Genomic DNA, 25626 nt, shown 5'->3' with positions numbered 1-25626 from the left:
CTCCACTCTTTCCTACCGGTGCCCGCACGAGTGAAGTGTTGTAAAATTTAATATGATTAATAAAATTTTGGCTTCGGCCTCTTACGGATCAAAAAAAAAAAAAGGAGTGATGTCTTACTCATACACATATTTTGACATTCTTGAAGATCATTAATAAAAATTAAAAAGAACTAATTGAACATTTACTTTTTGAATAACTAAAATTTGATCCGTGAACAAAGCAATTGTGCCTCTTTCATGACTTACATCTTGAACAAGGGTACACATGGATTCGTCCCCAGGGGTTTTAGCCCATGTCCACACTCCAAGGATGCCCCAATGATTGGGGAGACCTTGGAGACATTTTCAAAGCATCCCCCAAAATAAAATTGCAAATGAAACATCCCTGATCAGTGGGGATGTCCCAAAAATATGGTGGGGACAGCTAGCCATCCCTAGGACACATTGGAGACGGCAAAGACGTCCCAAGGCCAGCCAATCGTCCCCCATATTCCAGTGCTCAAAAAACACAAGAAGGCACCCAGTTTAAAAATAAATAGCATTAAAAACATTTTTAAATGATACTTGAGACCCCATGCCCCTCTAGCTCTAACATGACTAAACATAACACTCCATGAGTAGCATTTGACTTCATTTTTACATTTAAAAAAATTGCGGCCAAGTTAGAAAAACAAAGCAGCAGAATTTGAAGGTGTTGTTGGAAAAAACAGCATTGATTAGAGGCAGCCATCATACTTTCCATCATGTTTTAAAGTTTTTGAAATTTGTGAAATTGTCATTTTGACATTTGTAGTGCAAACTTGTAGCCTTCGGGCATTTTGCTGTATGGAATATTACTATCTTTCAATTTTATATCATATGCACATTGACATGAATTATGGAAGCAATTAAATATTAATTTGTTCGATTCTCATGTAAACTCTATTGTTGTGTTTTAAGGATTCTACCATTTATATTTCAATTTGATGAATGCATTATCAATGTCATCATATGAATATTTGAAATTTCCATATATATATTCCTTTTGCCATCCCTAAAAATGGCCTCAAAAAATCCCATCCCCGAAACTTGGTGGAACATAGACCTTATACAATTTCACCAGCAGTAATACAGCAAATTTGTTTTCGCTTTCTTGGCTAATCTTGGGTAGCCCCAGACTTATTTATTCAATTGGGTTACAAATCTAATGTTCAACAAACACATAATAGAATTATAGACTAATTCCATTTTTTGACCAGGAAAGCATATGAATGTGTCATTGAGTAGGTATAGTAATTAAGTTATTAACCAATAATGTGGTCATTTATAACCTCTATATTAGTCCAAATCTGGGTATAAGTAAAAATATATATTTACTGGACACCATAAACGTATGCAACATGAGAACTAGCTCACACTATCTTCACTTTCAGACCGTCAAACAGAAACATTACAAAAAGATTTGATTATGTATCAATATGATAAAAATGTAGTAAAAGAACAGCATTCTACTTCTAACATACCCCTAAAATATTAGTGATAATTTCCAAGCACTCTCAGTCATATAATGAAGTCCTTCACCAAAACAGAAAGTTTAAACAAGGTTCTACCCTCTCTATTACTGGTAATAACTAGTAGATATATTAATATTGGAGAATATGACCATCCACAAGATGAAACTAGCTCACACAATCTTTCCTGTCAAACCCAATGATGAAGCACCTTCAAACATCAAAGGGACCTTGATTATGCAGCTATGCAATAAAAATGAAGAAAGAGAATCTACGACTAAGAAGTTATTTCTTATATAACCCTTTAATATTGATGCCTAATTTCTAATAAATGACTCTATTCTATGATGAAAATTGCCAAGATTGAATATGAGCCGAAGATAGAAATAGTAAACATGTTTAGTTTCACACTTTCCATTAGTCCATATCTGATTACAACTAAAATTATAGATCAACCGGATAATGAATTCTAACAGGATAAGAGCTAGCTCACAAAATCTGTACTCGGCTGCTGAAAGATAGAGCACCTTAAAATAGCATAAAGATTAAGCAAATAGGAAGTAGAAAAATTTAAAGAATACTTGTTTCTAATATACCCCTAAATATTGTCTTTGGGCCTTGAATCTATCCTTCGATGAAGGTTTCCAAGATTGAAAACCTGTCAACAAAAGAAATCTTGAACAAGGTGAGTTTTCACCTTCAGTTATTCATGCGATGTCTACATTGTTGTAAAATTAGAGCCTAAAGCACATATGTTTTTGCGGTGAAAAGTAAATTGCATTAATGCTTTTATTTGATTTCTTAATTTTGGAGCTGTTCTGTTACACCCAAAGGTTTCTCAGTTGTGCAAAATACCCTTCAAGAATTTTTTCGTTTAGAGGTTCTTATCCAAGGCATCCAGTTTATGTAAGCATGCTAAGCACAAGTAACATTATACTCTTCACCCAACACCAATCCCATGTTGATGGGCAAATATAGATCTTTTAATGCCCTTGGAAACAACAGTTTGTTTTTATGATGGAATTTGTTTTTATGATGGAGACCTCAGTAGCTTTCATCGAAGTTTATCAGAGATATTTACTCTAAATTTTTTAGTACTCAACATAGTTATTAAAAGGCAGGAGAGAGAATAAACTGAACATTCGCATTGACTGGATGGAAAACAGCAGAATTTAAATTCAAAACCGTTTCCCAAACATGCTAAGAGTGCCTTTGTGAGTGATGAAATTTTGGGCCAATGTCATAAAATCATGGAATAAAAACTTTTCTCCATTTCTTTCCCAACACAAGAAAATGGATATGTATAAGTACATATCTGCCAACAAGAAAACGGATATGCAAAAGGACATTTGCTGACACTTTGTCTCTAGTTTAAGCCTGTTTATGGGTTTGGTGGAAATACTTTTTGGATAAAAGCTAAGAAACGCTTAGAATACAATGCAGGCTCAACAGCAGATATTGAAGAGGAATCAAACTGAAAAGCTTTTAGAGCATGCTCAAGTTTCTTGGAAAAATTATATTCTTGTAAGATGTCAATTATCCCAAGGTATAGAACAACATCATAAACCTCATTAAACAGTTGATCTTCATTGTGATCCTTGTCTCTTTGTGGTCTACGATCTGCCCTTGCAGGCATGTTCACACCAAGTTGAATTCGCAATCTGTGCAGTCAACTTGCAAATGTTACAAGAAAATACAATGCTTTGACATGGAAAGGTGACTGGAGTAACATGATTAAAAACAGGATCATCACCTTGCAGTTCCAGGAAGAAGTAAATCAACTTCCTCGTCACCTATAGCAGATGCTCTCAATGGGCTTCCCCTAATGTGAGAACCCAATATTGTTCCATCTTGATGAGGTTCACGAGCAACCAATATCAGACTTTGTGGATAGCACGCAATTTCATCCTCAACAGCTGCTGCCACTGAAATGATAAGAAAATTGTAATTTATTCTCCTTTCTTTCAACACAGAAAATAGACAAGCTGATTCCAGAAAGAATCTCTATATAAAATCCAAGCATGTAATAACCATATATAAAAACCTCTTCTGAATAATTACAAGACATTTCTACATAATATTATACTATACTCAAATATTCAAAAACTCAAATGCTTAGATCTAGCTTGTACATCACTAATGATACAATTCTGACATTTGAAACACCATATGTATCCTGATGATGGATTACGTCTGTTTTATAATGAAGAATTGCATCAGATGATCACATATATATCCTAATGATGGATCAATTCATATGATCACATATATATCTTTATGATGGATATTATCATCGGGTCATCTATATCCTAGTGGTAGAAATATTAGCGAAATCATTGCCACTGCATAAGATCTCTTTTTTTGAAATCAATCCCAGAATATGCTTTTGGGGATGGTTAACATGTTATATTTGTAACGTCCAATGTACCAAAATGCCTCCAACATAGCACTCTAGGAGCTAGAGAAAATACAGATATTTGAAAATGAGCAAGCCTCAGCTGGCACTTACTTTATTGAATGCTGCTTGATAGATAAGCAAAGGTGTAATGATCGCCTACATAAGCGGAGTACCATTTCAAAGGGTAATGGAGAATAAAGCTATGTTAAATATCTTCTTCTCAAATATGAACTCCTTTTAATTGATGACAAGAAATTGTGGGTTAACTTGACAGTATGTGTATTTGACCCATGCTGGCATACTTGTAGAGCCTTAATCATTAAGAAATGTAAATTTTGACGACTGTCAAATTAAATTAAACAATACCAAATCAAGTATCCCCACACAAACCTATAAGCAAATGATCCGACAATGTAAATTTAATAGAGAAACAATTACCTTCATCAGCTAGATTTCCACTGTCCTCTGAATTTACACTTTGAGGATCTGATACGTGAGATTTCAGATACTGTGGAGCTCTGAAGTGTAGTCCCAATAGCAGACTGTAATCCATTATACGTTGAGATTCTAAGAACATGCAGTCAACCTCAATTTGCCTAAACAAGAAAAAAAAAACACAATTCATAATAAATGAGAAAGCCATCAAATAAATAACATTTTAATTTTATTTCTCAGCTCCAAAACACAAGGGAAAAATATATTATTGATGAAAATATGAAATACATCCTTGGAAGTGACAAATTTGACAACTTAGATAATGATGCATGTGAATTTTTAGGCATGTTGTGTGTGCATGCATGTATGCACATGCACACATATATGGGCATGTGCATGTGAGTATGTGTGTCCATGTATGCACTCACATCACACTTTGTACATATGTGCATATGCGTGCATATGGAGAATCACAGACAATATCACATAATACTGATTATATTTCTTTCAAAGTTGCTTAAGCTATTGGGCCCGTATTTCTTGACTTTAAGGACTTGAGCTTAAAATTCAGCATGGGGTCAGCAGAGTTAATGATTGAGAATATCCACAAAAAAGGTGAGGACTTGGAACACATAAAATTCAGTCAGAATCTTTTAATTTATTCAAGTATAGAAGCTAGAGATTTTCCATCATAATTTTGTAGTTAAGAAGGCTGCTCAAGCTCTCAATGGTTACAGTTAATATTAAATAAATATGTTACACATAAATACTGATGCTGTTACTGACAACTTGTCAGCTGACATCTTCCGCGCCCCCCCCCAAAAAAAAGAAGTAAAAGACTACAAATAATTAGTACTGATATCATATATAGATAAAGACTACAAAGAAAGTCATACCTAGGGTGTTCTTGAAGATTCACAAATTGAAGGATTCTTGTCGATAAAAGTAATTTCATTTCAGAAAGCACTGTAAAAGCTGATAAGTAGGAGGTATTTTCCACAGCAATTCAACCTATGATATTTCTATCAGGGTTCAACTGTGTAGTTTTTGAGTCAAACTCATTGACCCATGTTTCACGAGTAGTGGTTCACAAGAACCCTGTTGCCGGGAATAATCATTATGTCATGTTGTCGTATTATGTTATGTTGTCGTCAGTAATTATGAGTTTCGGCAGTTAGTTAGTCGTTCCGAAGGGCAGTTGGACGCGACGGTTGGTCACACCCCTTCGGGTATTATATAATGCATACCTTTCCTTCTTAGTATCATCATGATTGTCGTATCTGAGTTTATTGTCATATCATCATGACTGTTGAATTAATACAGAAACTGGTTCTTTAATATATTTCCATTATGTTCTATGCATTTACGTTCTGCATTTAATCGTTTACCCGTATGTGGCAAAACATTTGGTGCCATTGCCTAGACATACTCGGGAAAGGACGGAGCGGATGGCGCACGAACAAGATGGGCCTACCCGTTGGTGAGATTAACCCAGAGGCCGATGACACGCAAACAGAGCTCTACGACGAAGAAGACACTACAACGAGGGACTTCTCGATCCTACTTCAAGTGGCAATCGAGACCTACGTCCGAAGGGAGGCCACGGAGGCTGACGTCCCAACAAGTGCAATGTGAATTGCACTAGAAGTTAGCCCCGCAGTGAATTGGTTGATGAACCACCTCCCCCGGTTGCTTGCACAGGCATCCCTGGCACAGCAAACCCACCTAGAGGAGATTGCCCGTGAGGAGTGACGCCAACAGGTCCTCCGACAGTACGCAGAAAACAATCGTCAATGGGACGCAGAGCGCGATGGCAAGAGGCGAAGGAGAAATTGAACCTTGCAATAATCCTGATGCAATGTTGACATAAATTGTGGTCGAAGGGGAAATAATAAAAGTTTTGTTTTTTTTTTTGTGTGTGTACATGGCGTGTGCTTGCTATGTACAGAAGTGATTTATGCCCAATATACTAAATAAGGACAAAAGTAAAAAGATACAAAGTGACGAATGGGAAGTGGCACAAAGAGCGTTGAATCTCAAACAGCAAATAGAACGAAGGCGTAGGCTAAGGCAGCTTGCCGAGGGACGACCGGTCGAGGGGTTGCTCGAAGGGAACCCAGGAGGTGTCACGGGGGTTGCGGAGGCAGAGATAGACGAAGAGAATTACACTCTCTACACTGTCGTAGGGTTGCCCGAAGGGAACCTAGGAGTCACGGAGGGTGCCATAGGAGAACTCTACAGTTCGCCAGAATACCACCGTAGGGTAAGAAGTCGTGAAGAGTTGGTGGAACAAACAAGGCAAAGTCTAAACCTGATCGACGCTACCAGAGACCTACTAAAGAACTTGTCCATTTCGAAGGACAACCGGAGGGAGACGACCGACGGTACGGCCGACGGTGCTGAGGGAGCACAAGGGTACCATACGGGAGGCAATTTGTTCGGTTCGGGGTCAACAACCTTCTCCGGAGGACCCACGAGTGGAGGGTCAAGTGCAGGAGGCGAAGGATCGCCAGATACAAGCACACAAGGCACCAGAGGAACGAGACCCAGCGGTGGGATGGCAAGTAAGCAGAAGCTACCGAAGTTCAATGGCGACAAGAAGGAAGATCCCATCCGCCATTGCCGCACTTGCGAAACCATATGGTCAACGAACGGTGTTACCGACCAGGACGAATGGGTAACACAATTTCCAGCAACCTTAAGGGGAGTGGCCATCAACTGGTACTCCGATATGGATAAGACCAAAGTCGGCACATGGCCCAACCTGAAGAGGGAGTTCGAGATAGAGTTTCGCCTCCTCAGAGACAACAATGAAATAGTAGCCGAAATCTATGGCACAAAGAAGAACAAGAACGAGACGGTCCGAGCCTATAGTCGGCAGCTCAAGGAACTGTTGGGGAAAATGGAGAGTCAACCAGCGGATGCTTTGAAAAAGAGATGGTTCGTGAAGGGACTGAAACGCTCCCTTCGAAAGAAGATGAAAATTGTTCCACCAACCTCATATGACAATGCATATAATAGAGCGATGGATCTCGAGAGCGAGACCAAGACATCCAAGAAGAAAAAGAAGAAGGATAGCTTGTCTGAGGATGATGACTCTTCCGAGGGAAGCAGCAGCGATGGTGAGCTTGGCAAAAAGGTGCAAGCCTTGCAGAAGGACATGCTGAGGATGATGAAAGCGCTGAAGGTTATGAAGGGAGGTCCGAGCAAGACTGACGAAGGGGAGCTTTGGTGCACAGATTGTAAGACGGATGGCCACACGAAAGGTTCCTGCCCAAAGAAAGCCTATTGTGATATATGCCAGTTGATAGGGCATCCCACCAGGGAATGACCGTACAACATGAAAACACGAAACCAACAAGTATTGCTTACGCAGGAACAACCATCTACATTGGGCGGTACCGGCAGCTCCCAGGCGAACAACAATGCAACATCGAGAGGCTACCGAGATAACCGGTGGGGAGAACGAAACAACAATAACAACAATAAAAGGAGCCAAATCCAATATGACTCCAAAGGCTGACCGATGATACAATGCAGAGTGTGTAGCCAGTGGGGGCACTTCACTCGAGACTGCCCGAAGAGAGAGGCCACACAATATTTGTGCAAATAGTGCGGACCGGGAGACCACGAAGACGCCACTTGCCCGAAGTCCGGCGTCAACTTGCTCAATATCGAGGAAACCAAAGAAGAGGAAGTGCTAGCCGTAACCCGTGCCCAAGTCAGACAAGCAACATGCCCGGACCCAGAGAAGAAGAAGCTAAGGGTATGAGAAGCACGGGAAGAAATTGAGAAAGAGATGAGAAAGGGCGAAGGCGAAGGGTACGGTAGGTACTTCCAACCGACCGGAGGTGGAGGAGGCTATGCTAAATCAAATTTTAAAACTGGAGGTGCCTGTGAAGGTACACGACCTCCTCCAAACAATGCCTCAAGTACGAACGGCGTTGCTGAATAATCTCTCCCAACCACGCACCAATACCAACCACCGCACAGATGTTCCTGGGGGGTCTACAATAGACCCCATGCTGCTGGCAGTTAACAATGGAATGAACCCGGCCATTGTGGAGATGGGTATCCTTGGCACCATTCTAACCAATACCATCGTCAATGGTGGATTAGGAGTGAATGTTCTTCCAGAAGAAACCTGGCGGAAGCTAGGGAAGCTGATGTTGTGGCCATCTACATTCAATCTGCTGGGAGCAGATCAACATGGAATCAAACCCATCGGGACACTGATGGGCCAGCAAGTTACCATTGGGACGCAACCCTTCATACTAGACTTCGTGGTAATCCCACTAAAGAAAAAAGGGTATGATGTGATCATAGGGAGAAGGTGGCTGGTGGCAGCCAAAGCCACCCCAACTGCAAGAAGAACACTTTGTCTATGAAGAATGGAGGAAGTTTATCATAGACCTTGGGACGCAGTTGGTTAGTGAGGAACTAGCATCATCTTCAGAATCGAAGGGTGAAGGAGAAGGCGACCTAAGGGACGAAGGACGAGGTTGTAGGGAGCCCAACGACGAAGGGATTCTCAAACTAGGAGAGTGCTCCGAGGATGAGACGGGGTCATTGAACGGGCTCTTCCACTAGCAGATGGAGGATTACGAAATGTTCCAAAGCTACAGGCTCGAAGTAGAGGAACCAGAGCAAGTAACAGAGGTGTACCTGCCAGAATACAGAGAATATTGGAAGGGAGACACCCCAAACCTCGGTGACGTAGATAATCCCAAGATTATTCGTGTCAACAATGATTGGAACCCTGTGTGGAAGGCCACAGCCTTCAAAATCTTTATTATTCTTCTTCTTCTTATGTACGGGAAGGAGACTGTGTTTCCTGTAGAATTTATGGTTCCAGGTCTTCAGATGGCCATTGAAAATAGACTTGCCATCAACAGGTCCAAATTGAAACCCTACCACGAGAAGCGCGCAGGGGACCCGAGAGGCCGGAAGGACACTCGAGACTCCGGAGGGGGACGGACATGAGGTTGCCTTGGTGGATGCATAGAGGGCTCGGGAGGAGCTGACCACCAGGTTGGAGGCAGTAGTAGCGTGAGACTTAGCTCAACGTACCTAGGAGTTGGGTGCCGAGAGGGCAGCGCGGGTGGCTATCAAGGACAAATTGGCTAGGGAGACAGTATCATTTGAGTAGCAGTTTGTGGAGGTTGACACTGAAAAGCGTGTTTTGCATACAAGTTTGGTTTAGGCACAGGAGGATTGTGATGTCAAAGGAAGCACTAATGGTGAAATCCGCACTTGAGCATCGGATGGTAGCAGAAAAGGGTTTTCAGGCGAGGTTCCAAGCTTGACTGGCGTTAGCAGTCCCTGCAGTTCTCTACCTTGGTTCTGTTTAAATGTCATCTCTATTTTGTATTAAGTCGTCCGAAGACGACTTCTTTTTTGGGGGGGGATGATGTTGCCGGAAATAATCATTATGTCACGTTGTCGTATTATGTTATGTTGTCGTCGGTAATTATGAGTTTCGGCAGTTAGTTAGTCATCCCGAAGGGTAGTTGGACGCGACGGTTGGTCGCACCCCTTCAGGTATTGTATATTGTATACCTTTCCTTCTTAGTATCATCATGATTGTCATATCTGAGTTTAATGTTATAAGCACTTGATGTACATGGACTGTTTAATTAATACAAAAACTGGTTCTTTAATATATTTCCATTATGTTCTGTGCATTTAAATTCTACATTTAATGGTTTACCCGTATGTGGCAAACAAACCCATCTCACATGAGAATGAATGGTCCACTTAGCACTCATTGCATCTAGGTGATGCTCACAAGGGTGAAGCACTGGAACTTCCCGGGAGGTCACCAATCCCAGTACTACTCCAGCTCAAGTGTGCTTAACCACGGAGTTCCCTCCAAGGTTAAACCCACTTAGCTTGCAACCCCATTTGCACAACACTTGGTGAAGGTTTTGCAAATGGGGTTGCAAGCTAAGTGGGTTTAACCTTGGAGGGAACTCCGTGGTTAAGCGCGCTTGAGCTGGAGTAGTACTGGGATGGGTGACCTCCCAGGAAGTCCCAGTGCTTCACCCTTGTGAGCACCACCTAGATGCAATGAGTGCTAAGTGGACCATTCATTCTCATGTGAGATGGGTTCTTGTGAATGTTGTGACGTTTTCACACATCGCCCCATTGCAAATGGGGACCCTTGCTTTTTTGCTTTTTAGGGTTTGTTTATTGGTCTTTTAGGGTTTTGTTAGTTAGCCTTTGCATTTTGAGTGCTGTCGGGGAGATCAATAGGATAGCAAGTCCGGCTTGAGTGATGTCCTGATCCTGAAATTTGGCTAAGTCTAGAATGTCCTGATCCTGAATTTGACTAAGTCTGGAAACTGAAAATCCTCCAAAAACTAGATTTTGCAATATAACTCCTGGAGGTCTGAAACCACTCTCAAACATCCTGAAAGTATATATGGAATATAACTTAAAGTATAAGAAAAGTTATATTCCATAAAAATTATCCTGATAGAGAGTTCAAAAAGTCAAAAGGCGCTCCCATCCCTCTCCAAGGGTCCAGAGCGAAAAGTGCTCCCGTCCCTCTCCAAGGGACCAAGGCGAAGCGCTCCTGTCCCTCACCAAGGGACCAGGGCGAAAATACTTATTTGAGCCATTCCTGGCCTTGTTTGGTTATTTTGAGACATCAAAAGCATGGTGAAGGACGAAATGAGCATGATAGAGCATCCAGACTTGATCAAAGACAATGAAATGATGGAGTTTTTGTCTACAAAGGTAAAAGCGCTCCTGTCCCTCACCAAGGGACCAGAGCAATTTTCTTTATATACACATTTTTAGACCTTTCTTAGACTTGAACTCTTATTCATGGCGTGTAACAAGATGATATCTTCCTTAGCCAAGACATTTCATGGTGAAAAGTGAAGCATTTTGGCCTAGAAGACAAAATTCGCTCCTGTCCCTCACTGAAGGACCGGAGCTTGAATTTCAAATTTGCACTGTTCTTGCAGGATCAAGACAATTTTATGATTTGAAGAGACCAAGGAAAACATGATTTATCCATTGAATATAATTTGGAAGGCTAACAAAGGATGGATAAGCTTGGATTTGCAAAATCGCTCCTGTCCCTCTCCAAGGGACCAGGGCGAAAAACCTAATATCCAGTCCTTCTCGCCAAGTTTGGACAAATCTAAGCCAAGGCGCGAATTTGAAATGATGTTTAAAATGCCTTGAGGTTGATATGATCAAGAATTTGCGCAATGGATGCAAAAGGCGCTCCTGTCCCTCACTAAAGGACCAGGGCGATTTTTATAAAATCAACAATTTCCCTCTGAGATTATGCTAAGGCAAAGTTGAGCAAGATTGGAAAGGTCTTCTAAATCATGATGAACAAAGGTTTGACTCCAAAAACTTGATGATCCTAGGCCAAATGCAAAAGGCGCTCCTGTCCCTCACTGAAGGACCAGGGCGAAAATCTCTAGAACATCAATTTTGCCTTGCAAAAAACGAGTTGAACATGCACTGAAGGGACAAAAGGGATCATTGCTAGCCCCACAACGTGAGTTGGCAATTAAAAAATGAAGGATTGAGGACAAAAGTGAAAAGGCGCTCCTGTCCCTCTCCAAGGGACCAGAGCGAAGTTATTGGCATTCACTATTTTCTACTTGGGCGTTAATATCCTCCAAATCGCATGAAATGCCAAAATCATCAACTTCGAAATATTTGAAAAAAAAATTAATTAAATTGGCATTTAATAAATTAATTTTGGGCCTCAAAAAATCGAATTTCTATTATAAAGGCATTTAAAATTAATTTTTGTGAAATAAAAAATTAAAAGTTGAGTGCACAAGGCATTATTTTGCCTTTATTTGGCAAGTTGGCTTACTCCTTTTGAGGTTTTATTTATTATTTCACCTTTTATTTGCTAGGTCAGCCTCATGGGTAAGTAGAAGGTGAGCGCTCTATATATTGGGGGTGGTTTTTTTCACAATTTAAATCATTCAATCATCCTTTTAAGTGCGAGATTGGAGAGCTAATTGAAGGTGCAAAATCTAGCTGGAGTGGAGCGAATTTCTACTAAGTGTGGAGACTAAGGAGGGCGAAATTCATATTGAAGGCTATTGGAGAGGCGAATTTCTTGCTAGATTGGAGGATAATTTCCAGATTTTTGAAGACATTTGAAGGCGAATTTCCAGATCTTGAAGAAGCTAGTGGAAGGTGGAGTTCTTTTCCAAGCTAAAGGAGGCGCAATTTGTTCAAGAGAAGGCTTTGATCTACACTTTGCCTAACGAAATCTTTTTTTTTTACATCATTTCTTAGAGTTTAAAACTCAAGAGGAGGTATGGCGAAATCATCTTGACACCCTTGTTCAAGGTTTGATTTTTTAGACATTTGTTTTGGAAAATCTAAGTATTGCGTAGTTAATTAGGAAATGATAATTCAAAGATTTATCATAAAGTTTCCTAATTAAAATCTTGAATCTTCCTTTTAAGTTTAAATTTTAGACTTCAAGATATATTACTAATTGTGAAATGTTGTGTAGGTATCAAGATGGCGACTCCCAAGCTCGAAGGATCTACAAGTCGGAAGGTTCTCCTCAAGGAAAATCAAGCCAAATCAAGGACGGTCTCCTCAAGGACGATCAAGCAAGGACAAGGGCGACCTCCTCCAGTCTAGCATTCCAAGGCGAGGTACATCAATCATCATGCACATCAAGGACACAAGAAGTTAGAACAAGGGTTCGTTGAAGAAGCAGATAGTTCCAGATGAATTAATTAAAGCTAGCTTCTCAACAACATCAAGTTGAATATTTACCAAGTTACAAGTGTCAGACGAGGTGGCATCCTAGTCATCACTTCTCCAGTCAGTGTGGTCCACCTCAGCATGTCCAGATTCAATGTACGTAACTCATGGAAGGTGGCACAAACTTCTATGTACCTACCCCGGCTATCCATTGGTGGAATTTTCCAAAGAGGACATGTGTCCAAGAAATACAATTTTATCATTGGTCAAGCATTAAATGTTATGCAATGGTTGTAACAAACCCTAATTAGGGTTTTTATTGTAAAATCTTGGCCATTGATCTCGAATTGATCTGAGCCATCGAATTGTATTGAGGGCACTATATAAGCCCTGGCATTTCATTTGTAAAGGAGATAGATAAGAGATATAGTTGGAAGCATTTAGAAGATAGATAGAGAGTAGTTAGAAGGTGATTAGCTAGTTGATAGAATAGCAATTAAAGTAGAGTAGAGAGAGAAGGCAAAGATTGTTGCCAATATGTTGTTGTAAAAGACTTGTAACTTCATTGAAGAAATGGTGAAATTTATGGGTCGATTCGACAATTTGCATGGTCTTTATACTTCTCATATTTGATTTCATGTTATTAGATGAGTGGAAGAAATGTGCTTGATTGATGGTGAAATTCGTATATCCATACTACTAGTAGTTTGTTGATTGCAGACTTGCCTTGTGTAGTCAACTGGAATCATTCAGCTTAAGCTTAACTTCAATTGTTGCTTCTTCATTGATATGCATCAGTTTGATGGTGTCTATGCCTGCAGTGATGATTTGAACATCATAAAGCTTTCCTTCGAAGATCGCACTAACCTTGTGGAGATGGTCCTGAGATGTCAAAACAAGACTTAGTTAGAATTTTATCAAAGATCATTCATTGCTCTTACATTCTTAGTGTTAGGATTAGATCCTTTCCTCGCCCTCATCTTTTTTCCTTTTTTCAAGTCAAAGCTAGTAAGATCCTATGTTCCAGCAATATTCAAAGCAGATCAGAAGTTCAATCATCAAATGTAAGTCCCCTTGTGATTCCAGCAAATCATATCATACCACAGAGAGCTTATCCACACGTAGAGACCCTACATCGAAGAACCTTGGAGTCATCCTGATTGATCCTTTTTCGCGACATCTTCAGCAATCAGAGGCTTTACTCAAGAGAGGATAAGGTACCCTTGGGTATTTTATTTTGTGTTTGATAGTGTACAAAATACACGTCAACAGTGAACCACTACTCGTGAAACATGGGTCAATGAGTTTGACTCAAAAACTACACAATTGAACCCTGATAGCAATATCATAGTTTGACTTGTTGTGGAAAATACCTCCTACTTGTGTTTGCAAATGGGGTTGCAAGCTAAGTGGGTTTAACCTTGGAGGGAACTCCGTGGTTAAGTCCGCTTGAGCTGGAGTAGTACTGGGATGGGTGACCTCCCGAGAAGTCCGGGTGCTTCACCCCTGTGAGCATCACCTAGATGCAATGAGTGCTAAGTGGACCATTCATTCTCATATGAGATGGGTTCTTGTGAACCACTACTCGTGAAACATAGGTCAATGAGTTTGACTAAAAAACTACACAGTTGAACCCTGATAGCAATATCATAGTTTGGTTTGACTACTTGTGGAAAATACCTCCTACTTATCAGCTTTTACAGTTCTTTCTGAAATGAAATTACTTTTATCAAATTTCTTCAAAGCTCCTTATAAATCAAATTTCTTCAAAAAAAATGATACTTATCTAAAACAAGATGTATTTTAGAAATTCCTGCTACAAAATTGTCAGTTTTGAGCACTACTTACAAAAATTTACCATGTGAAATTTTTAGATTGGCTGTATGTATAAGGGAGACATAAAATCAAACTTTAAGATACCAGTCCGAACTTGTGGCCAATACTTTCCAGTGTTTTCCATTCCTGTTCTAATGATAATAGATAGAAATGACTTATAGTTCTTGTAATTGATCTGCTCAGTCCGGTTCAGAGAAAATATCAGTTTTATAGAACATAATTAGTGTGCCAGAATGTTCCTAGATTCTAATCCTCATTCCATATCATTTATGACCACCATTAGAATAACTTCAAACATTATAATTCCTTTGATCGATTTTAAGTTTTACTCCTTTATGCTCTGATTTTCTGCAAAGCCTTACTCAGTGATCCCTGATTGCCCAAGGGACTAGAATCTCTTAAGAAGGTAAATCTAACAATGTTCAGTAGAGTTCTTTCCAAAAATATGCATAGTGTTTCTCAATTACAGCCAAGGGTTTATATAAACTGCCTACATATGGAGCCAAAGCCATCCGCTTCCTTAAAACCAGCATCTTAAATGGGAAGCCAGATCTTTTACAATTGAGATGCTGCATCTTATCCAAATTTTTTAATTAAGTAGTTAAACACTGCACGTCATGAATTTTCTTTTCCTTCTATGCCAGATGGTAGGGACCATAAATCTGGCTGCATTAGCATGAGCCATCAAACGGTGTTAGTCAATCAGCTACCTCTGTAGAGTATATACTTCTGAAGTTGAAGATTTGCAAATCTTAGAAGTGATTAAGTCTGTGTATGGTTTGTTTCCCAGCTGTCTTCATGCAATCTAGCCATTAACCTTGGCCTATTTCAAGACCATGTGGCATAATGTACCCACATGAAATGCCATATTTGTTGTGTATATAAGCTAGATAAATCATGCATCCACCCAAGTAAATAATATGAAGTCGTATGCCAATCACTGTAAAATGATTTGCATATTGCACCACACTTCCAAAACTAGAACCAGTACTGGAAAATGCCCAATAACCGGTTTCAATAAATTGGATGCAGAGATAAAATGGGTTAAGACAAAAATTTCATACTAGTAGGAATATCATACCAGTTACAAGTGGTACCTTTAAAGAGCTCATTAAATATTCATACGAAGCTAAATTTTTTCCATATCTTTTTCTTTCAAAGAGCTCCAGATTCCCCAATTATATAGCACATCAAATTTCAAGAAGTAATTTTTTGTATATTACATTAAGTTTCCATATAAAAAACAGGAATTGTGAGCAGAAAATAGTTGTCTAAGATTCAACTTGCTAAGGTCCAATTTCTTACTTCAAAAGAGCTTCGCGCCAAGAAGGCTCCAGATGGAATACATAATCTAGATCCAGATCTTTAAGGGTTGTGGTCTCATCAATTTCAATCTTGTCTGTTGATCGACCCTGGGATGAACCTTTCAAGTCAAATCGACGATGAATTCGCAATTCTGTGCAAAACATGTTGCCCATCACTACAAATCGAACCTGCAAGAAAATTCTGCAATACTGTCATAACATAACATTTTTTTCATTTTTGTACTGCTTTTCAGAATTTTACAAACACAGAAGTATAGCAATTAGCAAAAATGATTTAATAAATGAGCAGTTTAGGAGCCAATCTAACTTCCATTTTAGGATAACAAAAACGAAAAAGATTAATCTGACCTAAGAATAAGATCATCCTTTCATTATTTATGATACCTTCTGGCCACCTGCAGGCTTGATTCGGTGTAGCCCAAAAAACTTAGTTATCAAGGTGTTTTCACGCATACGAACATGGTGGTGATAATTTGGAAGCATTCTTAGAAGAACCTGCACATGACAGATGCTTAATTTGATCCCAATGTGATATCCATATCAGAAATAAAGATTGTGCTCCGTAAGTACTGGAAAATCTATTAAAAAAGAGTACTATATACTTCAATTCTCCAATGAAATCTATCACTTAAAACTCATGTCCGTATGTAAATGGGAAATTAACATTGTAAAGTTTCAGAATTCATAAGGACTACCCTAGGATGATTCCCTTAGATAAACCACGATGTGCCACATAAAGAAGAAGCTATTAAACAGCCATTAGTCCAATCCCGTAACTATTACCACTGTAAGAAATAAAATAACAGTTGCAACTTGCAATAAAGCCCCCAGTTCATATTTCTGAATTCCTGTTTTAGCAATTTCAAGCATTGTTCCATGGATGTCTCCTGGAATAAAAATAAAAAATCAAAGCACTCCTACCTATGAAAGCATTTACAAGGAATCTTTCGTGCAATCCCATAAACAATAATTCTCTCTATGGAAACTGACCTCATAAACTATAGTTCATCTTTTAACAACAAAGCAAACTAATGAAGAAACATGCATAGGCCATGATGGAGTTGGTTGCTGGCTGAAATTTGAAAACACGGTGATTCTACCTATGAAAGCATTTACAACTTACAAGGAATCATAAGTGCAAGCCCATAAACAATAATAGTCTCTATGGAAATTGACCTCATAAACTATAGTTCATCTTTTAACAACAAAGCAAACTAATGAAGAAACATACATAGGCCATGCTTGCTGGCTGAAATTTGAAAACACAGTAATTTTCTGCAAGAGCTACATCTAAGGGGTGGCACATTCAATGGCAAGAAATATATGACAAAAAGGAAATTTAAGAATTCCTTTCTCGTAAATGTGTTCCCATTCTAATTTGAATTATTAATGTTATTTTTGTTCTATGACTGGATTGATCATATCTGTTATTTATGGACCACATGATGGGCACATTAGCATATTCCATCTAAAAAGTGCATTCCCCTCTGTGTACTACATGAGCCACCCTTAAATATGTTTTATTACTTAACTTTAATTCCGGGTTATATTAGAGCATGTCCCTGGAGTTTTCCTGAGTGTCCCTCTCCCCTAAGCATTTCAAGCTAAGTTGTTGGTTTGGATGTGTCATATGGCATATTTTTTTTTTTTCCACAAGTTCATTATGGCTGGGTACACACACACACACAGATATATATCTCAGTTACCGGTTCTTGCCTAAACTGGCTGGGTCCTGGTCCTGGTCCCTGCCCGGTCCTGGTCCCAGCCTGGTTCGCCCTGGGTCCCACCCGGGTCCTGCTCAAGCGGCTGGGTTCCCTGTGGGTCCTGTGCCCAGGCGGCTGGGTTCCCTGTGGGTCCTGTCACGCAGGACCCACAGGGAACCCAGCCGCCTGGGCAGGACCCGGGTGGGACCCAGGGCGAACCCAGGAGGACCCGGGTGAACCCAAGAGGAACCGGGTGAACCCAAGCCCGTGGGTTCCCAAAAACGGGGCCCACGGGTTAGAAAGCAATTAAAAACAATTAAAAAACAATTTTTTAAATCTTATTTTTATATCTAAACCCTAATCCGCCCTCTATGATGCATTTCATGCATCAAAACATGCATTCAACCTATTCTACTTGCATTTATCTGTTATCATTTATGTATCATTGTATGGGAAAGTTACATTGTATGTTTCATATTTGTATGTTTGAACTGTGAACATATATAATTTTGATGTTTGAAGTTTGAACATATATATATATGTACGGACGAACCCGTACCCATACCCAAAAAAAAAAAAAATTTTGCCGAATCCGCGAATCCGCGAATCCGAACCCGAATCTGAACCTGAATCCGAACCGGAACCGGTAACTTAGATATATATATATATATATGGCAGATTTTCCTTTTTCCCCAAGTTGGGTATGGCTGGTATGACTGCATATAATTCCAGCTGCTACAGTTAGTCTTGAATTCCCATAATTTTGAAGTGGGACGTGGCAGTTTAGGAGCTATATGGGGTACATGAGGAAGAAAGAAAGGGAATCGCTACATATAATGAAGACTTTGGAACATTCATTCCCAGTCACTACTTCTTTGGGAGTTAATTAATCGCTTTAAGTTTATATGCAGCCCCTTTTTGGGAGGAATCAAGGCTGTACAGTTTGCAAGGGCAGTCCATGGAATAATTCCTGAAACTTGGTCAAACATTAATATTATATTTCGAGCTTTCAATGAGATTCAATCAGCTTCAGCTTCAACATTAAGGTCAGAAAATCTATTTATTTCTGGTTACGTGTGGGGAAAGTTTGCTTCCAGCTGTTCAATTAGCAGATTCCTGTCAAAGTTTTAAAATTGAATATCTGATTTTCATAGTAGAATATTAATAGACATTATATTACAAACAATAATCTTGTGAAAGAAATATCAGTTGGTGCAAAGTTGGTTCAATTGTCATGTCATCAGAATCTCAGACACCTGCGAAAGTATATATATATATATATATACTAACTTGGTATTTTATAAAATAATTATCAAAACTCCACATTAATTGTCATGTCATCAGACACCTGCAAAAGTGTATTGGTATTTTATAAAATAATTATCAAAACTCCACATTACAGGGAGGTGACTGTAATGTAGAAATATCTCACTGTGGACCGAGGGAGATCTGCTTACAAACTTGGACTTAACATTCTCAAGCTGTTCTGACTAGAGAAATCATCTCCCTAACAAGAGAAATTCAATGTCACCAAAGCCAAGAAAGCTAATTAAATTTCTGACCAAGAAGTAGCATAGTAAAAATGGAGAATGAGTAATATAGGCCAAATTGTAGTCCTTTTAAAACCTTTTTCTTGCGTCTCTGGTATGGGTTTTCTACTAAAGAAAAATTTTGGGTTCAGTTGTTTTGTTGGGGTTTTTTGTCATGTGCTTGGTCATCAAAATATGTTGTAGTCAATCATATAATTGTATGGGATACCATGGATGTGCATGGGCTTTTTGTGATCTCAATCTGTCAAGCTCATTGGACACTAATGCATGGGAACAGGTTTAGTCTGCTACTGTCAAGCAATACATAATCTTTTTTAGTTTCTTACAATCTCTGCTCATCCTTTCATTAGTATGGGAGGATTTCTGATGCAATCATTTTGTTTTTTGATGTATAAATATACAAGGGAGGGCCCTAATCCCTCACTTGAATGACCAAAAATAAAATTGCATATTATACCATTATATTATTAATATTTAATAAATTAATTTTATTATTATATTACATTATACATATTAATTTTATTAATATTTTATAAGGTTTATAAATATTTCTGTATATTAAACTGCTAAGAATGTCGTTTCTAGTTTCTAATCTTCCCTCTCTTAGGTTGCAAATATATATTTATGATTTTTACATGCTTTTTGTACGAACAAACCCAACCCCCAATAAATTTTATTAGATCCATGAACTGAATCTGCAAACCCAGCCCAAGATCTAAACCAGAACCATCAACATAGTTATATGTAAAATGTGCATATATGTGTATGTTTGTGTAAAGCATAGTTGGACTACTCGCGACTCGGCTCGACTCACCAAGCCCCTAAGAAAAAAACTCGGCAAAAACTTGGCAACATAAAAACATGCTTAATTTTAATTAAAAATGCATTTTTTTTGCAAAATTTAATGAGAAGATGCATCCAACGAGTCAATAAATGATAACACAAAAGAAACAAGCTGATTCTAGATATATTTAAATGCAAAGTGTCTACAAAATCGCATCCTCATGAGGAATGCTGATGGCTGGAAGCAAAATCATAAATAGTTTTTGTAAAACCAAAAGTAAATACATCATTACAAATTACAATTACAACTTCCTCTTCCCAGCTCTAGCTAAAACTATTTACTATTCCTCTTCCTCTTCCCAGTGGAGATCTTCCCAGTTCTGAGGGTGAGAAAAAGGGGTAGAGAGATAGGTCTAGATCTTGGTGGAGATCTACAAACGCGCAATATTTGAAATTTCATCATTCATACAGATAGTTTCAAACTTTCAACTCTAAAATGTATAATACCAAGATTTCTTCAATGCTAATTATGTTGTTATATGGAGCCTAATCAGACTCAGAGGTTAAATTTTCCCTACTTCCATCAACGCAGTTTCCCCCTATATTTTTTGACGGGGGTTTGGGGGCAGCGCTCCCAAGTTGGGGGAGCACAATAGATGGAGCTATCACAAGATCCAACCAAGGACTATGCTCATGTGGGGATCAAGGGGCAGCGAGTGTTATAAAGTATAAGAAAGGAAAAAGACATATTGAAATGCCACTTATACTTAAATGTTATATTTCATGTGTATATTTTGATGAAGAGAATGAAACTGACCTGAAAAAACAAAAAATGATAATTTTTTGACATGTTTGGGCCTCTTTTTTTAGTCTAGCCGAGTTTTTTAAAGAAACTTGCCGAGTTTTTTAAAGAAACTCGGCGAGTTTCTGCTACAAGTTAAAGTCATAAAAACTCGCAGAGCTCAAAAACTTGGCGAGTTTTTGAAATTCGCCGAGTACTCTGCGAGTGTGCCATCTATGGTGTAAAGAATTCTCATTAGATGTATTTTGTGTGTGCAATGTTCTCATTAGATTGATGGGTGTGTGTATCTATGTGTGCATTTGTCTGTGTGTGTGTTTGTGTTTGTCTGTGTGTCTCTGTGTTTGTGTGCATGCATGTGAACGTGGGTGGATGTGTCTATGTGTGTCTATGTGCATTTCTACGTGCATGTATGCATGGGTGTGTATGTGTGTAGGGAATGTGTTTTTCTGGGTTGGTACATGCATGTGTGTCTATGTTTGTGTTTGACTATGTGTGCAAGTGTACATTTGTGCGTACATGCAAGTTAAAGTCATAAAAACTCGCAGAGCTCAAAAACTCGGCGAGTTTTTGAAATTCGCCGAGTACTCTGCGAGTGTGCCATCTATGGTGTAAAGAATTCTCATTAGATGTATTTTGTGTGTGCAATGTTCTCATTAGATTGATGGGTGTGTGTATCTATGTGTGCATTTGTCTGTGTGTGTGTTTGTGTTTGTCTGTGTGTCTCTGTGTTTGTGTGCATGCATGTGAACGTGGGTGGATGTGTCTATGTGTGTCTATGTGCATTTCTACGTGCATGTATGCATGGGTGTGTATGTGTGTAGGGAATGTGTTTTTCTGGGTTGGTACATGCATGTGTGTCTATGTTTGTGTTTGACTATGTGTGCAAGTGTACATTTGTGCGTACATGCAAGTTAAAGTCATAAAAACTCGCAGAGCTCAAAAACTCGGCGAGTTTTTGAAATTCGCCGAGTACTCTGCGAGTGTGCCATCTATGGTGTAAAGAATTCTCATTAGATGTATTTTGTGTGTGCAATGTTCTCATTAGATTGATGGGTGTGTGTATCTATGTGTGCATTTGTCTGTGTGTGTGTTTGTGTTTGTCTGTGTGTCTATGTGTTTGTGTGCATGCATGTGAACGTGGGTGGATGTGTCTATGTGTGTCTATGTGCATTTCTACGTGCATGTATGCATGGGTGTGTATGTGTGTAGGGAATGTGTTTTTCTGGGTTGGTACATGCATGTGTGTCTATGTTTGTGTTTGACTATGTGTGCAAGTGTACATTTGTGCGTACATGCAAGTTAAAGTCATAAAAACTCGCAGAGCTCAAAAACTCGGCGAGTTTTTGAAATTCGCCGAGTACTCTGCGAGTGTGCCATCTATGGTGTAAAGAATTCTCATTAGATGTATTTTGTGTGTGCAATGTTCTCATTAGATTGATGGGTGTGTGTATCTATGTGTGCATTTGTCTGTGTGTGTGTTTGTGTTTGTCTGTGTGTCTCTGTGTTTGTGTGCATGCATGTGAACGTGGGTGGATGTGTCTATGTGTGTCTATGTGCATTTCTACGTGCATGTATGCATGGGTGTGTATGTGTGTAGGGAATGTGTTTTTCTGGGTTGGTACATGCATGTGTGTCTATGTTTGTGTTTGACTATGTGTGCAAGTGTACATTTGTGCGTACATGCAAGTGTATGTGTGTGCATGGGTGTGTGTCTGTGTCTCTGTGTCTACATGTATGTGCGTGTGCACATGAGTGTGCTTGCATGTTGGCATCCGTGTCTATGTGTGTCCATGCATGTGTGTGTCTCTGTGTCTCTATGTGTGTGCATGTGCACATAAGTGTGCATGCATGTGTGCATGTGTGTGTGTGTGCACATAATACACCTAATGAGAAAGCCATATAAAACTTGTTATTTTATTAACAGTTATGTTTTTTCTAATGACAGTTTAACTTTGCATAGCACGGATGGGAGGAAAGAGATTAAGAAAATTATTTTAGAAACATATATTTTATGACAGAGAGCAAACAATTTCGAGGTTAAGGCCAAATGTATAGTTTTAGACACTAAAATTTTACAGCCTAGCAGTTGGCAAATGCAAGACAATCAAGCTTTGCTGCCTTGAGATTCCTCACTACACTAATCTCTCACATAACAAAACTAAGGTCAGTAAAGTTAGTCAACTCAGCTTTGGTTTGCCATATGTAGTGTTTAAAGTCAAACAAAAGCATCGTGTGCAAGCTACAACGAAAACACAGACTTCAATTAAATTAATTAGCCCTTGCTATTGCAAAGGCACCAAACATGTCAAAGCAAAGCAATTATTGAAGAATGGATGAAGTTAAAAGGCTGACCCCTCTAATACATGACACAATATATACACACATGCTCTATATCTCTATTTGTGTATGGCAGACCCTGAGGGAACCTAGGTCTATCCCTGCCCTGTATTTGGACCGAAACAACATGCAACATAAAAGTGAAGAACCTGGTAACTTAGATTTCAGGTACACAAAGATGACCAAGAAAGGTCCTTGAAGCTGTTCCCCATTTTTGACAAGGACAGGAAACATCCAAAACAGGACTGTCAAAAGGGAAATGTATTGGGGACGTCTAACCATTCCTGATGTTACAAAAATCCAAAAACCAAAAACCGAAATGAAAACAGGGCTCCACATGCATGAGAATACATCTTGTTCCTATGTAAACTTTGTAGTATGTTTCATCTTGTCTCTCTATAAAGTTCATAATATATTTTAATTATTAATCTAGCAACAAGATTTCACACGATGCTTGAGAGACAAAGTGAATAGACATTCAAATCCAGAAACATTTGCTGAGTCTCAACATCAAGAATCGCATGCACTTCTACAGACCAACCTGGATTACATTTCATCTTGTTACCATCTTAAGTTTCTAATATTTTTCTTTTTTATAGTAAAACAGATTTAAGGATAAAGGCGGCAGGTTATTATTGTCCTACAATCATTGATGCTTTCAAATGAGTAAGAACCAGAGTAACCCGGGGACGCATCCCCGACCCGAAAACCCCCGTCCCTGTCCTGGGGACGTTTCGGGGACTTGGGGATGGCTAGGGGACGTTTCCCCCCGTCCCCAAATTGCCCTGTATTTTGGGGGGACGTCCCCGAAACGGGGGGACGCCTGCCCTAGCTTTGGGGGACGTCTGTACGTCCCAGGGACGGCCAGACATTCCCCATATCTAAGGCCCTTAAAAAATATTAAAAAAATTAAAAAGTTGTATTTTCAATTTTTTATTTAAATTTTCTAATATAGGCCCCTTATTAATTCAAATTGTTATTAAAAATAGAAAAAAATTAAAAGATAACATTAATTAAATTTTATATTTATTAAGATAATTCATAATTTTGACAATGAAACTATATGGCAGCAGTGTAGCCTTTGGGCATTTTGACACAAGGAGCGCACAAGGGGCGCTGCCCCTTGACCCCACCTTGGGGGCACTGCCCCCAAACCCCCGTTGAAAAATATGGGGGGAAACTGCGTCGATAGAAGTAGGGAAAATTTAACCTCCGAGTCTATTGATATGCATATTGACAATGTGAATGAATTGAAATTCTGATTTATGAATGCATAATTGCATATTGTCTATTGAGTATTAACAATGTTGTATGTTCAGAATTTACATTCTAAAATGTTTTCAACTTTTCATAGTATCACACACATGCTATATCCATGTTTTATTGTTTTCATATGAATATAATATATATATATGCATGCCTTATCCATGTTTTCATATGAACATTTAGAATTTTGAAATTTTCCTATATATTTTAAATTTTTCCTATATTTTATATAGCCGCCCCTTTGCCGTCCCCCGCCGTCCCCAAATTTGGCAAAAAAATTTGCCGTCCCGAAAACTCGTCCCGCCGTCCCCTGCTGTCCCCGTCCCAGAAACTCGGGGTAACTTTGGTAAGAACATGTGAAGAAGGTAAATGCTTCATAGGAAGGTAAAGGAACTGCACTTTGCCTTTGAAATCTGTCAATATTGAAGTGCCCTCTGATAAATGGGGCTTAGACTTTATTAGAATGGTCAATCCTCCTTCGAGTGTAAAGGGTTAATAGATTATAACAACTATTGATTATTTTACCAAATGCACAGAAGCAGTTGCACTAAAAGAAGCAGCATCAGGCATGATCATTGATTTCTTGGAAGGAATTATCACTGAAACTAAAGTACCCTACTATCATTCTAAGATATAATGCCAAGTCATTCATTGGAACCTAAGTCACTAGGTTTGCTCTGAAATATGGTATATAGTTATACAATAAAACTTTATATAACTATTACCTTCATGGTAATGACCTTGCAGAGTCTGCAAACAAGAATATGATCAGAATTATAAAGAGGATAGTTGAAGAAAATCAGAGAATTTGCCATAATTAAAAAATGCTCTCTACCCTGACTGGACTACTTTAAAGGAAGCTATTAGTGTATCTCCTTATACTTTGGTTTATGGAAACGAGGCAATACTTCCATCCCATGTGGAGTTTACAGATCTAGAAGCTGTGCATCAGTTGGAATTAGAAAATAATAACACTGACTGTAAGAATGGCAGAA

The 25626-nt window shown here is 39.0% G+C and overlaps 1 protein-coding gene across 3 annotated transcripts in view; it reads right to left on the bottom strand.

The window, feature by feature from the left end:
- Positions 1-2615: 2615 nt before the first annotated feature.
- Positions 2616-25626, bottom strand: part of LOC131078991 (phosphatidylinositol 4-phosphate 5-kinase 9-like) — a 141770-nt gene continuing 118759 nt past the window's right edge. For all 3 annotated transcript variants that reach the window (XM_059213734.1, XM_058016855.2, XM_059213735.1), the window contains 5 exons: positions 16575-16685; positions 16171-16358; positions 4327-4484; positions 3244-3415; positions 2616-3151 (listed from right to left, as the gene is read on the bottom strand). In XM_059213734.1, coding sequence (XP_059069717.1) covers positions 2872-3151; positions 3244-3415; positions 4327-4484; positions 16171-16358; positions 16575-16685 — 909 coding nt within the window. In that variant the 3' untranslated portion in view covers positions 2616-2871. The remainder of the gene's footprint in view (positions 3152-3243; positions 3416-4326; positions 4485-16170; positions 16359-16574; positions 16686-25626) is intronic.

Source organism: Cryptomeria japonica, chromosome 11 (genome assembly GCF_030272615.1).
Source record: "Cryptomeria japonica chromosome 11, Sugi_1.0, whole genome shotgun sequence".
NCBI lineage: Eukaryota > Viridiplantae > Streptophyta > Pinopsida > Cupressales > Cupressaceae > Cryptomeria > Cryptomeria japonica.
Note: the sequence above shows the minus strand (reverse complement) of the source record. Positions and strands in the feature narration are given on the sequence as shown.